Source organism: Neomonachus schauinslandi, chromosome 10 (genome assembly GCF_002201575.2).
Source record: "Neomonachus schauinslandi chromosome 10, ASM220157v2, whole genome shotgun sequence".
NCBI lineage: Eukaryota > Metazoa > Chordata > Mammalia > Carnivora > Phocidae > Neomonachus > Neomonachus schauinslandi.
The window spans coordinates 128,647,314-128,663,080 of record NC_058412.1 but is presented as its reverse complement, the minus strand read 5'-3'; the positions used below and the strand labels follow the sequence as shown (position 1 = coordinate 128,663,080).

The 15,767-nt window shown below is 46.6% G+C and overlaps 1 protein-coding gene across 4 annotated transcripts in view; it reads left to right on the top strand.

Annotated features, from left to right (window-relative positions):
• Nucleotides 1-236: 236 nt before the first annotated feature.
• Nucleotides 237-15,767, top strand: part of ZFP64 (ZFP64 zinc finger protein) — a 79,104-nt gene continuing 63,573 nt past the window's right edge. For 2 of the 4 annotated variants that reach the window (XM_021685906.2, XM_044918594.1), the window contains exons 1-2: nt 249-407; nt 3,823-4,062. In XM_021685906.2, coding sequence (XP_021541581.1) covers nt 362-407; nt 3,823-4,062 — 286 coding nt within the window. In that variant the 5' untranslated portion in view covers nt 249-361. Of the gene's footprint in view, nt 408-3,822; nt 4,063-15,767 lie in introns of all 4 variants that reach the window. The other 2 variants (XM_021685905.1, XM_044918592.1) reach the window with 2 other exon arrangements.

Here is a 15,767-nt window from a genome sequence, read left to right as displayed (position 1 = left end):
CCGGAGGTGGGGGCGCATCCCGAGCCGCCAGCGGTTGCCCAACCCGCCGGGACGTTTGTGCGCGGTCCAGATCCCGGGTGATTCCGCGGTCCCGGGCCGCGTGGCCCGGGCATCGGGATTGGCCCGCTGCTTCCCCGGGGAGCCGCTGATGCAAAGCCAGGCTGGGGCGGCCGGGCCCGGCCAGCGCCCTCTAGGCAGCGGAAGTGGAGCTTGCTTTACATCCGTCCTCCCCGCCTGGCGGAGTTGAAAGAAGGAAGGCTGGGGGGGTGTGGAAAAATAAAAGGAAAAGTCCTTGCACCATGTAGATCAGCGCCCCCCACCCTGGCACCCCGGCCGGCGGGGGACCTCCCAGTCTGTGGCCATGAACGCGAGCAGCGAGAGCGAGAGCTTCCCGGGCTCGGTGCAAAGTAAGTGCTTTTCCGGGCGCAGTGCGCGCTCCGGGGCCCGGGCCCAAGCACGTCTGCGACGCAGCGAGCAGGCCCGGGGCCCCGAAATCGGGGTGACGGCCCCGAGCCGGCGTCTCGGGTACCGCGGCGGGCGCGCCGTGAAGGGGGCGCCGGAGTGGGCTTAGGATGGGGGCACGCAACCCAATGCAAGGCGGGGGGCGCTCTCCAGCCTCGCAAGACCCCTTGTAAGGGAACGGTGGGGGAGGGCGTGCGGTTCAGACAATCGCCACCCCCTCCCGGCATTCCCCGCCCCCCCCAGGCAGAGTTTGGGGGGATTTGGGGGTAACTGCGATTACGCTGATGGGAAAACTTCTGCCTCGGTGGCTCAAAATCCTTGAAGTCTGGGGATCCGAGGGTTGCATGAGGTCTGGCGGGCTGGGCTTGCCGGCGCACTGGAAAGCCTTTTACACATTAAAGGTGGAGATCTGAATGGGGAATGGGGCGGTGGTCCCTTTCTTTGAGTTTGGAATTCATTTTAATTTTCCTGATGAGGACAGCAGCCTTATTCAAGTACCTGATTTCACCCGCTGCATTGTTTCCCAAAGTGTGGTCCAGAGACTGAGCGCAAACCAGCCACCTGGGAGCGCGAGCGCTTATTTAAAAAGAGAAAAAAAGCTCCTTGGGCCCCACCCATTAGATGGGGGACGTGGGGGAGGGGATCTGTGGCCAGACGCTGAGCGGTTCGGTTACACACAGTTTGAAAACGACCCCGTGGCACAGGGGTTTGCAGACACCTAGCACGTAGTAAGCGCTTAGCTTGTTAGCTGCTGTGGAGACATTGCCTCCCAAACTTGGCTGGGTATTCCTTGCATAACTTGTGAAAAGCGCAGATTTCTCAAAACACCAGCCCCTCCTGCACCCTACCTCCGTTAGGACTCAGTATCTCCGAAGTGGGGCTCAGATATGTCCATGTTTAACACACACACACACACACACACACACACACCAATTGTTCTGATGCCGTTACAGGTTTGGAGAACATAGTGAAGATAAAGGAATTCTTTCTTGTTCCTGTTGAGCTCGTATCTGTACCCAGTGTTTTCTGTTTGGTCTATTAATTGGCACTACAAATGCAGGAGGTTAGGGATATTTTATCATTCCAAATTTTCAGAGGGGGATACTGTCGCGTTCAAATAAGGTTTCTCAGTAATAACCCCACCAGGTGTCCTGCCAGGGCATGGAGACCCCTGTGCTGGCCCTTTTTACAAGCACCATCTTATTTAATCCTCTTACCCGTCCTATGGAACAGAAACTTATACCCATTTTACAGATGCGAGAGACCAAGCCCAAGTCACTGTTCGTAAATTGTAGTGTCGGGATTCTAAGGAAAGACTAGGTCATTGCGTATGCGCTTGCCACATACGGGAGACACTGTCATTAAATCCCTTTCATGCGGGGTATCATTCTTGTTGGATCGTTAAGGAATCCTCATCAATGCCAGTCACCTCATCTTCCAGTTCCTTGTTTTTCTGTTAGTCTCATGGGCACCTCGGCTGCAGGGAGGTAGTGTTCCAGATGAATAGAAAAAGCTTCATTCCTTCCATCCACTGATTTCGATGTACTTAAGTGCACAGGGCGCTCTGCAGAATGGCTTATAAAGCATTACAACAGCCCACGCTAGCTCTCCTTAGCAAGTCAACCAAATTGTATTTCCACACAGATTTTTTTGTCTTAGCTTGACTTGGGGAAAATTGAACATAATATAAATATTTATAAATTTTCAGAAAGTTATGATTCATATATACCAACCATATATGCACAAAGGTAGTTCTCATATGATTTAGATTTGAGGAAAATTAGAAATAATATAAAGACTTTATAAGTACTGAGATAATGATGCATAGATAACATAGAATAGTGTATTATTAGATAATTATATATATTTTTAAAGATTGATTTATTTGAGAGAAGGGGAGAGAGAGAGAGTGGGGAGAGGGGCCGAGGGAGAGAATCTCAAGCAGACTCCCCACTGAGCACGGAGCCCGCCGCAGGGCTCCATCCCACCACCCATGACATCATGATCTGAGCCGAAACCAAGAGTCGGGTGCTTAACCTACTGAGTCACGCAGGCACCCTTTAAATAATTATACTTATAAAAATTTTAGTGATCTAGCCACAATGCTTATGCAATGTTATGTGGGGAAAAGACTAATTTTACAGTACATTATGATCTTAATTTTTAAGCATAAAGAAAATAAATGGAAGAAAATATTTTGTAATGTTCATGGTACACATGGGTGGAAAGATTGTGAGTGATTTTCCCCCTGCTTCTTCTCTTCCAAATTTTCTGTTATAAACATGAGTTTCCTTATAATAAGACAAAGAAAATTTTAAAAATAAAAATTAAGGTAGTCATATTAGAGACATTAATTGATTGTATTTCTTCATTTAACCAACATTTACATAGCACTTTCTAAAATAGTGCCAGATATTGTGGTAAGTTCTTTGCAAATGTTAACACAGTATTAACTCTTGGCATCGTTACTATTGAAAGACAATGTCCCTATCAGTTAGGAATGAATTTTAGCTACAGGTAACAAACTGAACTATACCAGCCTAATGAGAAGTCATGAATTAGTTGATTCAGGGAATCAAAGAAGTAGAGATCAGCAGATGTAGGGATCTTAGCATTTTCCTCATAATAACAATATGGTTGCAGAAGCTCCTGGCATCACATCTGCGTTCAAAGCCAAAAGAAGAGGGAACCAGTGCCAGTCATGTCTTATCCCTTTTTATCACGAAAGCCAAACTTCCCAAAAGTTCTCATGCATGTAAGGAACCAAGATTATTTAGTAGTTCTCATGGCAGAGTTGGGGGAGGGGGAGTATAAAAGTGGAGGGATTGGTTTTCATAATGACTGGGGAGTAAAACTACCTTTCGTTGGGATAGGACATGGCTACTGGTCCTTCAAAGTGCAAGCAGCCCTGCACATCAAGAAGTTTCTTTTTTTTTTTTTTTAAAGATTTTATTTATTTATTTGTCAGAGAGAGAGAGAGCGCATGCACAAGCAGGGGGAGCGGCAGGCAGAGGGAAAAGCAGGCTCCCCGCTGAGCAAGGAGCCCGATGTGGGACTCGATCCCAGGACCCTGGGATCATGACCTGAGCCGAAGGCAGATGCTTAACGACTAAGCCACCCAGGTGCCCCTCAAAGAACTTTCTTGCATAAAATGCCAGTACTGCCCATTCGGGCAGCAATCCCTGGGGTCTGGAAACATTGCTGCTAAGGGAGAAGAGGGGAGTAGAATGGACATCGGTCCAGCCACCAGCCGTCTCTGCCACTATGTCCTTTTTCTACCATGAATCTGGGTTTGTGCTGTAATTTCAAGCTGTTTGAAATTAATTCATTAACCTGTGGCTTTCCCTTTGTCCCATGGAGTTCCAGGTGGCACAACGGTGCTGGTTGAGCTCACTCCAGACATCCACATCTGTGGCATCTGCAAGCAGCAATTTAACAACCTGGATGCCTTTGTGGCTCACAAGCAAAGTGGCTGCCAGCTGACCAGCACATCCGGGGCAGCCCCCAGCACGGTCCAGTTTGTATCTGAAGAAACAGTGCCTGCCACCCAAACTCAGACCACCACCAGAACCATCACCTCCGAGACCCAGACGATCACAGGTACAGCCGGCAGAGGGTTGGGGGGGGGGGGTACTGTTAGAGTTGGCCTGGTTATGTCCCAAACACCTCCGTGGAACTTAATAAAAATATCGATTCCCAGGGTCCACCCTGTAGGGTTGCTGATTCATTATTTTTAACAAGCTCCACTGGGAAGCCAGCTGCCCAGCCAGGTTCGATAACTGCTGGGTGGAAACATTAACTGTTAGCAGTTATAGATGTTCTCACATGTTAAAACAGACAAAAAGCAGATTTCTAAAACAAAAACCTGTATATACTAAGGGGAAAAAAAATACTTGCAGGAAATACATTGCATGAAAAAAAAAAGTAGTTGTTTTGGGTGGTGGGAGTATGGGTATGATCCCAGAATTTGCATTATTTTTATAAAGGGACCAAAAACATGGGGTTGATTTTGTTTTTGTTTTTGTTTTTTTTTTTTAATTTACCAATGGGCTTTGATGCCTCCCCACCACCCCGCCCCCTGCTGCCAGCTAGGAAAATAGAAAAGTTCATCCTAATTCTTGGTTGTTTTCACTTACCCCACCAAAAATAAATTGCAGATGGATCCAGAATTTAAATGTGCACAGTGAAACCATAAAAGTTCTAGAGTAAATATACACACACAGACATGTACTCACACTAACATGTACCTATACTTACACCTCTATGATCTGTCTCAAGGGACTAGACAGACAACTTTAAAAATGTGAAGTCACCCATTTATGAAATAGATAGTGCAGACGCTGCTGGGTCCTGTGGAGAAACAGACTATGTATTCCTTAGCTAAAGGCATTCAGATTTTTAAATTAAAATATATGGGGCTTGGGGTGCCTGGGTGGCTCAGTCGTTAAGCGCCTGCCTTCGGCTCAGGTCATGATTCCAGGGTCCTGGGATCAAGCCCCGCACCGGGCTCCCTGCTCAGCAGGAAGCCTGCTTCTCTGTCTCCCACTCCCCCCTGCTTGTGTTCCCTCTCTAGCTGTCTCTCTCTCTGTCCAATAAATAAATAAAATCTTTAAAATATATATATATATGGGGCTCCTGGCTGACTCAGTTGGTAGAATATGTGACTCTTGATCTTGGGGTTGTGAGTTCGAGCCCCACATTGGGTGTAGAGATTATTTAAAAATGAAGTCTTTAAAAAAATAATTATATATATCATTATAAATATAATAATAAAATATATATAATATATATACCAATACTATCCTACCAAAGAAGACAGGCTGGCCCCCTCTGGCGAAAGAAAAAGCATCGTGTATGTGGCTACAAATAAAGTTACAAATTTCCCAAAGTAAAAACAATGTATAAAACTGAAGACCAACAACTGGGGGAAAAAAAAAAAAAAAACTGCAGCACAGATGACCAAGGCTAAAGAACTCCTAAAAATCAATAAAGGTAGAGAAAAAGAACCAAATGAAAAAGTCAGCAAAGGGCAACAGATGATATACAAGAGACCACGGAACATAGAAGGATGCTCCATCACCTTAGTAATTAATGCAAGTGAGAAGAAGGCCTGGGACAGGATACTGCTTTCATTTTCTGGGGATGTAAATTCATATAACCTGGGCAATTTTGTGGTATCTTTTAAATTTAACATCTTAAATTTAAAATCTTTCAAATTTTAAAATGTACATAAACACATTTACCTAGTAAGTCCACTTATCTTTTTATCCTGTAAAATTTTATAAACAGATGTATAAGAGTACTCATTTACAGTATATGCTATAAAGAAAGTGGAATCTTTGTATGTATACATCAAGAGAAAATTAGATAAATAAACATCAGAGATTCAGACAATGAAATATGACTTAACCTTGAAAAGGGGAGCTACAGCTTTGTAGAGACACAGAAAGGTTCTCGGGAAGTGTAAAAAAAAACACACATGTGCATGCTTACATAGTATTATATTCAAGGCAAGCTTCTAGAACAGGAATGAGGCAGGTGATGTTAATGAAAGAAGCAAGCTATGCCTAAGGTAATGGGGGCTCGTGGGGACTTGGTCAAGTAGAGTATGGGGACTGGTGGAGACTGTGGTTAAGTAGAGTAAGTATACATGACTCGTCCGAAGGGACAGCTGCCCTTTGGATCCAGTCAGTTAGATATTTAGGTTTTTCAGAGAAGCTGAAAAATGTGAAATTTCCCAAATTTTAAAACTTTGTCAGCCAAATGAAATACATCGATAAGCCTGACTGAGCCCATAGGCTTTTTCTAGACTTTTCTCCGACAGTGTTAAGCAGATAGTTAACCTAGAGCTGAGAGATGGAAAGAACATCTAAAGGGGGGGTACCGACTTTCACCTCCTTGATTTTGTATTGGTGTGGTGTTTGAATTTTTTTTGGCAGTAAGCAAAGTTTTGGGGTTGTCTCCTTAATGCATCCAAAATAATGTGTCTGCTGAGTTTTTAAAACACTGAAATATAATTACCTGAGCCCCTCACAAGCCTTAAAAAAAGCACCTTGAGGTTCTCCCACTTTCTTCTGAGTTTATCTTAATTATCATCCCAGAGGAAGTCCCCAAGAAAGTGTTAAAACTAAAAACCACCTTAGCAGTGGGCCTGGGTACAACCTCCTTATTTTCCCACTGGACAAAGGGAAGCTGCAAATGGGGAGAAGACACAGCCAATGGGCCACCACGAGTTCAAGACAGTCCTGGGACTTGGGCATTTTGGCCTTTACGCTAGTGGTCTTCTCCCTGTTCACCGTCCTCAAAATCAAACTCCCAGTAACTCCGCACACTGGGTGTGAAACCTATAAAACGTCAGGAGGCTTCAAGGCCCACACTTTATTTTTGGCCATTGCACCTTTTCAGGTTCTGAGGTTTTGCTTGTGCTGTTCCCTCTGCCTGAAATACTTTTCCCAACAGAGGACCTTGTTTCATCTCAGGACACTCCCCTTCACTCTGTATGGCAACAGCCAAGATGAAGTCCTCTCTTTTCCAAATGAGCCACGTTTCTTTGCCTCAGAACCTGAGTATGTGTTTGTACCATCTGCCTGGAACTGACTCTTAGGCGTACGTCCGAGCTGAGCTTAAAGGCATCTCCTCAGAGAGCCTTCCCTGACACCACACACACACACACTGTTCCCCCGGCCCAGGTCAGGTCCCTGTCATTAAACCATCCCTGAGCTGTAAGCACCACGAGGCCAGGGGCTGCACCCCTCCTGTCCATCACTAGATCCCCAGCACCGGTCTTTGTTGAGGGAGTGAGCGGCTGCCCCAATCTCCCATCCATCGGTAAAGCTGACCCCACACCCACATACCTGCTTCTTCTTCTGTCCTAGTTCTTTGCTCAGAGATGCTCACCCTCCCCTTGGCATTTCCACTGCCCTGGGACCACTCACTGGGGGGCATGCCTGGGGTTTGCTGGCCGCCCTGTACGCTCAGGCTGAGCCTGGAGACCTCGGTGCGCCCAGCTCACGGTGGCACCCACCGCACGGTGCTGTGGGGAGCTACACGTTCCAGAGACAGACGGCTGGGCTTGCATCCCTGTCTGCCACCCACCAGCCCGAGACTGCAGGCAAGTCGCCCTCTGCTCTCTCCTTAATAGTTCTCATCTGTAAAAAGGGGTTCGAGTGGCACCTAATACTATTAGGTAATAGAATTAGGTGCCTATTACCTAGTAATCATTGTGTTATTGGAGGACTCTGTAATAATCCACATAAATGGTCTGGGATAGAATAATTGGGCTCAGTAAACAACTGCTTTTATTAATGTCGAGATTAATGAACAGGTGGCAAGATTTGCAGTATGTTCCGTCTCTGGCTGACTCAGCGGCTCTTCCTTATCGTTCTGGCTTCTCTGCCACAAAACAAGCAGAAGCCTGCTTTTTTCCCCTCCTTTACACTGTTTCATTTGGTTTTCTGGGCCCAACTCCCCACCTGCACGGGCTCCTATGCTCCACTTAGTGGCTATTCCCTGGCCACCTGTGGACCCAAATCCCCGGGGAGCTTGTTGAAGCTACTGGTGCCCGGGCTCCGCCTCCTGAATTCGAAGCTCTGGGGCTGAGGCTTAGGCATCTGTATTTCTAACAAGCTCCTGGGGGATTCCAGGTCCCAGCCACTGTGGAGAGTCACTCACTGCCCAAGGCCAGAGTCTGACCCCCGACTCGGGCAGATTTCTCCAGATATTCTCACCCAGACATTGCCCAAACTTGTTTGTGCCTCTCAGGTCGTGATTAAAGCCAGACCCTTCCTCACTCAGCTCATCTCTGTCCCTTCTCTGTCCAATAACAGTTGGATGTAAAGTAAAATGTATTCTCTGCCTGCTAGCTTTGAAAGCTGCCTTTTGTTTGGCATTTGGTTTAAGAACTTTCCTACAGGTGTGGTAACATTCGATGTTGATGCTGGTGGAAACAATTAGCATCCCACTTGCATTTTCTGAGTTCTGTAAATCTTGGGGTTTAGGAGTTAGGCCCCTGAGTTGGCGTCTTGGCCACATAGGGTCTTAGGAGCCTCATGACCGTGGCCGGTTACAAGAGCTCCTGGTGTCCCGTTTTTCAAGTGGTGACAAGAATAAAGAGACCACAGGGCTTGGTAGTTAAAGGGTCGGGCCGGGTTGCCTGAGCTCAATTCCCAGCGGCAGCGCTTGCTGACCAGGTAACCTTGGGCACGTAACAGGATCTCAGTGTCTGTTGCCCCAACTGTAACATGACAGTACTCACCTCAGGGGGTTCTAGCCAGGGCTCCTAAATGCCAGACACTTAGAGCTGTCAGGGTTAGCTCTCCTGACTTACCAAATCAGGGGTCTGTGTAAACGAAAGGAGACAGCTCATGGAAAATGTTGGTGCAGAACCTGGCTCATGACAAGCCCCCAACCAATAGTAGTTGAATTGATCTCTTGGCCTAGAAGGGTCTTTCTCTCCCCTTCTGGCTAACTCCCACTCTTTTGGACCCATGCTAGAAGTCACCTCCACCTAGAAGCTAGCCATGATTTCTCCGTGCCCCTCCCCCCCCCGCCCGCAGCTTAGGTGTTTTACCACTTCCCAACCAGCACTTATTTATCTCAGTTGTAATCAACTAGTAATTTGGTGGCCCGCAATCTTTGGTTTGCTAGAGAAGTGGGTTCAGGTGCTGTCAGAGGCCAGGCAGCAACAGATACGCCGCTATGGCAAGTGGGAGGACCTGTGAACAACCAGCCGGGAAGGAAAGAGCCCGACAGCCAGGAACCACCAGCAGCTACGTCTTGGTGGGGCTAGGAGCTGGGCTGGCTCTCACAGGTCGGCTGTGCTGTTCTCCCGGCGAACATAGACAGTTCACAGAACATCAGCATGAGCTGGGCCACTCTGGGACTGTGGTGGAGCAAGACCAAACAAGACCCCTCCCTTCCCTGTCTAAGGCACAAGATACCAAACATCCCCTCCCCTGCTGATGTCAGGGGCAGTTGCTTCTTTGCCTACGCCAGATGAGCCTTCTCTGCTCAGGATTCTTGATACCAAACCCTAGGCTTTTCCCCACTTCCTGACAGCTCCCAGGTGGGCTTCCTCCAGCCTCCCCGCAGCTCACCTAACGTGAGCCCCCAACCAGGAATGAGTCCTTCGTAGCAGCCCTGTTACTGAGATACCCCATGACTCCCGTGGTTTAAGGTTTCCCTTGCGCACTGAGTGACAAACTTCAACCACAGCCGTGTCCCTGGTGGTCTCTGGCCAGAGGACGTTGACATGGGGAAGACCCAGCCCACCTAGCTGATTTTGAAAACCTTGAAAGGGAATCTGAAGGCTGCTTTTGGCCTGTGGGCCCCAAATGAATGGTTTAATTTCTAGTTTACTGGATTGTAAATCTCCCTGCCAGGAGGGACCTAATCCGTCTTGTTTTCCTGCGCCCCCCACTCCCCTGCACCAGGCCTGGGACACCATAGGCATTCAGTACACCAGTTAATGGAATGAGCACAGGAAAGGGCAGCTGTGAGCATTAAATGAGTGTGCATGTGGCCTGTGGCATGGTGTCTGACCCATCAGGAGGGTCCAGCGAGGGCAGCGTTGGGACTGTTGTGTGCCAGATGCTGGAGCCGAGATAGTGGAGATGCTCGCCCTGGGAGAATTCCGAGCCCATGGGGGAGAATTTAGTAGTAAGACATACAAGCCCACCCGTCTGTGACAAAGCATAGTCTTGTGCAGAGAGTTAGTGGAGTAGATTGGTCCCAATGGGGAAAGCCAGAGGGAAAACTGAGTGAGATCAAAGGTATAATAGGCCTTGAAAGACTCCCTGGCCTTTGGGAGGAAGACGGTGGGAAGGGGACATTTCCTAATGGTGGTTGAGAAGTGGGGAAGCTCAAGGCAAGATCTGGTAACAGTGGCTAGAGATGACAAAAATGACAAAGAGTATATGTGGTAGGAGCCATGCTTCAGCTCTGGCCTTCATTCTGAAGGAGCTGGGGAGCCTTTGAAGGTTGTTGAGCAGGTGAGCAATTTAGTAAGACAAACTAATGGTTTGCTAGGAGGATCTGACAATAATAATAACAGCCGATTCTGATGTAGTGCTTATTTGCCGTCTCTTTTCTAAGCACTCCATATGAACCACAAATCAGGTACTAAGAATTATTATCCCCATTTTACCAATAACCAACTGAGGCACAAAAGGGTAAAAAGCTTGTCCAAGATGACAGAGCCAGAAAGTGGCAAATCCAAGCTAACTGGCTGCAGAATCTGCGCTCTTGACCACCCCGTGGAAGAGTCCTCATGACAGTGTTTCTCAGACTTGTTCTTGCCTCAGAACCCCCCGAAGCTCCAGTGAACCGTGCAGATACCCAGACCCCCGTCCCCTCGGGGTAACATGTCCGTGGCTCTGAGCAGGGTCCGGAATTTAAGCAGGCCAGTGAGGGCTTGGTTTAAAGAACTGAATCGAATCTGCGTTATAAAGAGATCCCCAGATCCCAAGAAGCTTGTCCACCTGATTGCCCCACCTGATTAAGGCTGTCTCCCACCCTGCCCCAGAGGAAAGCTCACACCAAACCGTAGTATCTTAGTCCCAATTCCTAGCTTCAGAGCAAGCGGATCTGATTGGCTCGGCTCCTGTCAGGTATCTGCTGCTGGACCAATCAGCTGCGGCAGAGAGAGGGGGGTAGAATCAGGGATGGGAGCCTGGAGGAGGGCTCACCCAGGGGCTCTTGGCTGGTGGGGTCTCTGTGCACCCCGTGGGTGAAAACCCTTTTCTCTCAGGAGATGAATTCTGAGTTTGCAGTTGGATCCAGAACGCTAAATGTGAATCGTAGGCCCGGACAACATAGGAAGAAAAGAGCAATAGATTTGAATACATGACAATGTAGTAATATCCTTCATCTGTAATGTTCATGTACAAGTCAATGAGAAAAAAAGTGAAATTCAATATAGGGAAAAACTAATAGCATAAACAGGGAGTTCAGTATAGAAGGAATGGGGATGGATAAAAAATGTTGAAAGGGATTCATCCTCACCAATTATAAAGGAAATGCACATGACACTAAACTGATCTCATTTTGTCCTATCAAATAGCCCGCGAGAGCTAGTGAAAGTAAAGGGAGAATGTAAATTGATTTAGATTTTTGGTAAGGATCTTATAATTAAGTGTCAGCAAGCAATTAACTGACCATACCATTCTGACCAATTCTTCAACTTTTAGAGGAATGTAGCCAAAAAATCTAGAGGTCAATTAAAAATTAGGGGCAGGTGTTATTTATAAAAATAATACCTAGAAACCAACTCAATGTCAAAGACAGGGGAATAGATCATTTAGCCATGCCACAACCAAAATGAAGGAATAGTATGTAGCCATTTGAAATCGTGTTTTGGATGGACGACAGTGTGCCAAACAGCTTCACATGGCAAAATTTTTTAACAAAAAAGGAGACTATAAATGATTTAAGCCATGATGCCAGTTTTATACTTTTAAAATCTCTATACAAAGAATGTCTTAGCCATTAAGTTGGTCATTAATTCACAAATGTCCTTTAAGCCCCTGTCCTTTGTCAAGTTCTGCGTTAGGTGCTGGGGAACAGTGATGGAGAGGACAGGCATGTCCTCAGGTGGTTCATCCAACCAAAGGGAGGGGGATGGCCATTAAATAATTTCCCAAGTAATTATTTAATCACAGTAGAGATAAGTGTTTAGAGAAAAAGTACAGTATATAATGAGCATATAATGAAGGGGTATATATAGTCATGTGATATATTGCCATGGCCGCTTTGGGCAGCTTTTATTTTCTTCTCTACACTTAATCTGTACTCCCTAGATTTTCTACAATTAGTGTTTACTTTTATTCAAAAAAAAAACAATACAGGGGTGCCTGGCTGACTCAGTCGATAGAGCATGCAACTCTTGATCTCGGGGTTGTAAGTTCGAGCCCCACGTTGGGTGTAGAGATGACCTAAAAATAAAATCTTAAAAAATATATATATGTTTTTAATTTAAAAAGAAAAGAAAAAGTGGAGTTTTTAAATTGAAGAAGAGAAGGTAGAAGCAAAATGGGCTGAAAGATGTGAAAACTGTCTTCAGCTATCTGAAGGGCAGCTTTTTGGAAAAGGAGCCACACCAGTGGTCCACATGAGCCCAGCAGGTTCAGACACCAGTGGGTACGACCTCAGAGAGAAAGATTTTGGTTCTCTGTGACATTCATATAACCGTCTTACATTTTATTTATTTATTTTTAAGATTTTATTTATTTATTTGACAGAGAGAGAGGCAGCGAGAGAGGGAACACAAGCAGGGGGAGTGGGAGAGGGAGAAGCAGGCTTCCCGCCGAGCAGGGAGCCCGATGTGGGGCTCGATCCCAGGATCCTGGGATCATGACCTGAGCCGAAGGCAGATGCTTAACGTCTGAGCCACCCAGGCGCCCCTAACAGTCTTAGATTTTAAGCAGCATCATAACTGCATCACTGGACACCTTAGGGGCTCCTGCTACAGACCAGGACTAACTGCAACAAACAGGCTCTCGGGTGCACACCCGGACACACAGCACAGCAAGGGAAATCCCCGGGAGGCAAAAAGAACAAAGCGAAAGCCCGCAGCAGGTGTGTGAGGCCGTGAGCTAGTGGAGGGCATGGGGGGCTCATCTCAGTAAACGTGGGACTTGACTTTAATAGCCAAGCCAGAGGAGATGAGGCTCTGAGCTCTTGCAAAGAGTTGGCCTCAGGTCAGTGGGACTCTACACATCTGGGAATGAGTGCAACTCTAACCTCAGATCATACCTAAAGGGCCTGAGGCAGCCCTCCAGTGACCAAGGCCACTTGAAGCCTTTCCCTGGGGTGTCTGTAGGCTCTGCTGTTCCCAGGGTATCCTGGAAAGAAGCCAGGTGTGGGAGATAGATGGGAGAGGATGACCCTCTACAAAGCCAGCCAAGAGGCTCCAGCAAGGCTTAGTAACCAGATGCCCCAAGGCCCCTTTGTTGGCTGTTGATTTCCAGCCACCTGCAACAGAAACGATTAATAATTAGGTGCTTCCACATTCCAAAACGTCACCTTCTCACTGAGGCCTTCATGGATCACCCTACTTAAAATTGCATGCCCCCCAGCACTCCCTGTGCCCTTTCTCTGCTTTATTTCTCTCCATAGCATTTAGCTCTATATCTGTATAAGCTATATAGCGAATGTTTGAATTATCTATTGCTTGCACCACTCCCAGCTAGAGCGTCAGCTCCACGAAGGCAGGGATTATTGTCCCTTTGGCTCACTGATGTGTTTCTAGTGCTTAGAGCAGTGCCTGGCACACAGCAGGTGCTTCATCAATATTTGCTGGATAAGTCTGTGAATAATGACGACAGCACCAGCCGTGTTATGTGCCTGATTTTTAATCTTCACAGCAGCCCTAAGAGGTAGGAATAGAAATTGCCCCCATTCCCCAGGTGAGGAAAGTGAGGCTCAAAAAGATTATGTAGGGACACCTGGGTGGCTCAGTCTGTTAGGCATCTGACTCTTGGTTTTGGCTCAGGTCATGGTCTCAGGGTCTTGAGATCAAGCCCTGCGTTGGGCTCCCTGCACAGTTCGGAATCTCCTTGAGATCCTCTCTCTCTCTCTCCCCCTCCCCCTCCCCCACTCACTCGTGCCTTCTCTCTTGCTCTCTCTCTAAAATAAATAATTTTTTTTTTTAAAAAAAGAGAGGTATGTACCTGGCCTAAGGTCACACACCCAGTAAGTGGCCAGACCTGGACTCATATCAATTCAAAGATAGATTTTAGCATATCTGAAATGGAAGTGCACATCAGAATCAATGAGATTGCTGTCAACCAAGAGGCAGTCACCAAAAGAAAAGAAGAAACATGTCTTTGGGAGCCCGTGAACAAACTTGAACATCATTGAACACATTCTGTCACTTCGGCAGAGCGGTGTGCATTTTTTGGAACTCTGTGTATTGAGCTTCATCGTTGAAACATCTTCCAAGACATTGGGTGATGATTGTGGTTACAGATGAGAAGTAACCATGTACCTAGAAATACTTGCAAACAGTAGCGGGGGCATCCACTTGATATTAATGAAGCAAATGGTTGTTGGAGAAACAGCTGCGCTTCTTGCAAAGCAGCAACTGGGAAAGAAGGATTCCCTCCATTAGACAGAGTTGGGTTAAGTTTCACTGATGAGGTACATGGAAAAGGACGGTGTACACCGGTGGTTCTCAAACTTGACTACATATCAGAACAACCTGGGTGGCTTGTTAGAACACAGGGTTGCTGGGCTGGGTCCACCCCAGAGGTTCCGATTCAGTGTGCTGGGGCAGGGCCTGAGGATCTACCTTTGTAGCAGGTTCCTCCATAGGTCCAGTGCTGATGTCTAGGAACCCCGTTTTGAGAACTGAGCAGAGCAGTGGAAGCAGGAACAAAAGCCAAACCCCACAGAGTAGATGAAACATTTCAACAAGAGGGAGGTGTGGTTCATCCAGGCATCCAAGGGACTTGGCGTGAAGACAGAACATCCATTTGTCAGAATCTTCTGGCCAACTTTAAACAAAAGCCACTTAACTTCCCCGTGCATGTTGCAATTGAAACCCTGAGACCATTTACTTCAATAGGAAATGCTGGTCGAACCCAGGTGCTCTTGGACCCACATCAGTGATGCTGTCATTGCCGGAGGTGCTCAAGAGGGGGAGATAAGGAACCTGGGTTCCTTATCAGATGCCCAAAGAAATTGAAAATAAGTTGTTAACATAAATAACATTTAGGGGCGCCTGGCTGGCTCATTTGGAGGAGCATGGGTTCCTTAACAGATGCCCAAAGAAATTGAAAATAATTTGTTGCATAAACACATAATTTCTAAGGAATTTCATTAAATATAAAATAAGGAATATGAAAGCATTGCTTCATAATAATCAGCTTTTTAATTGTACATAAAATAACGGTGCATCTAACAATCTATATGATCTAAGATTCAAAGAAAGATGATGTTTGTTTTAAGAGAAAATATAACTAGCACCGCAGACCTGTGACATGGATATTACTGCTCGAGGCAAAGTGTTAGGCCTGTGCCGATTTCAATAAGGATATTCTGTAAATACAGTGCCAGAAGTGGTGCCTCGGTGCCTGAGGTTTGGGAAACAGAATATGACAGTGGCTTTCAAAGTCATTGTTAGGACCTCTCAACCTGACAAACTCACCCAACGAACAGGACCCCCCCAGTCATATTGACTCCTCCTGTGAAACCAGATCTGCATGGGACAAATTATACATAATAAGGGAAGAAAACATTTCCAAACCCAAAACCATAAATTTAGTTAACAAAGTAGTCACAAAAATCTATAAGCAGAAAAAGAAATT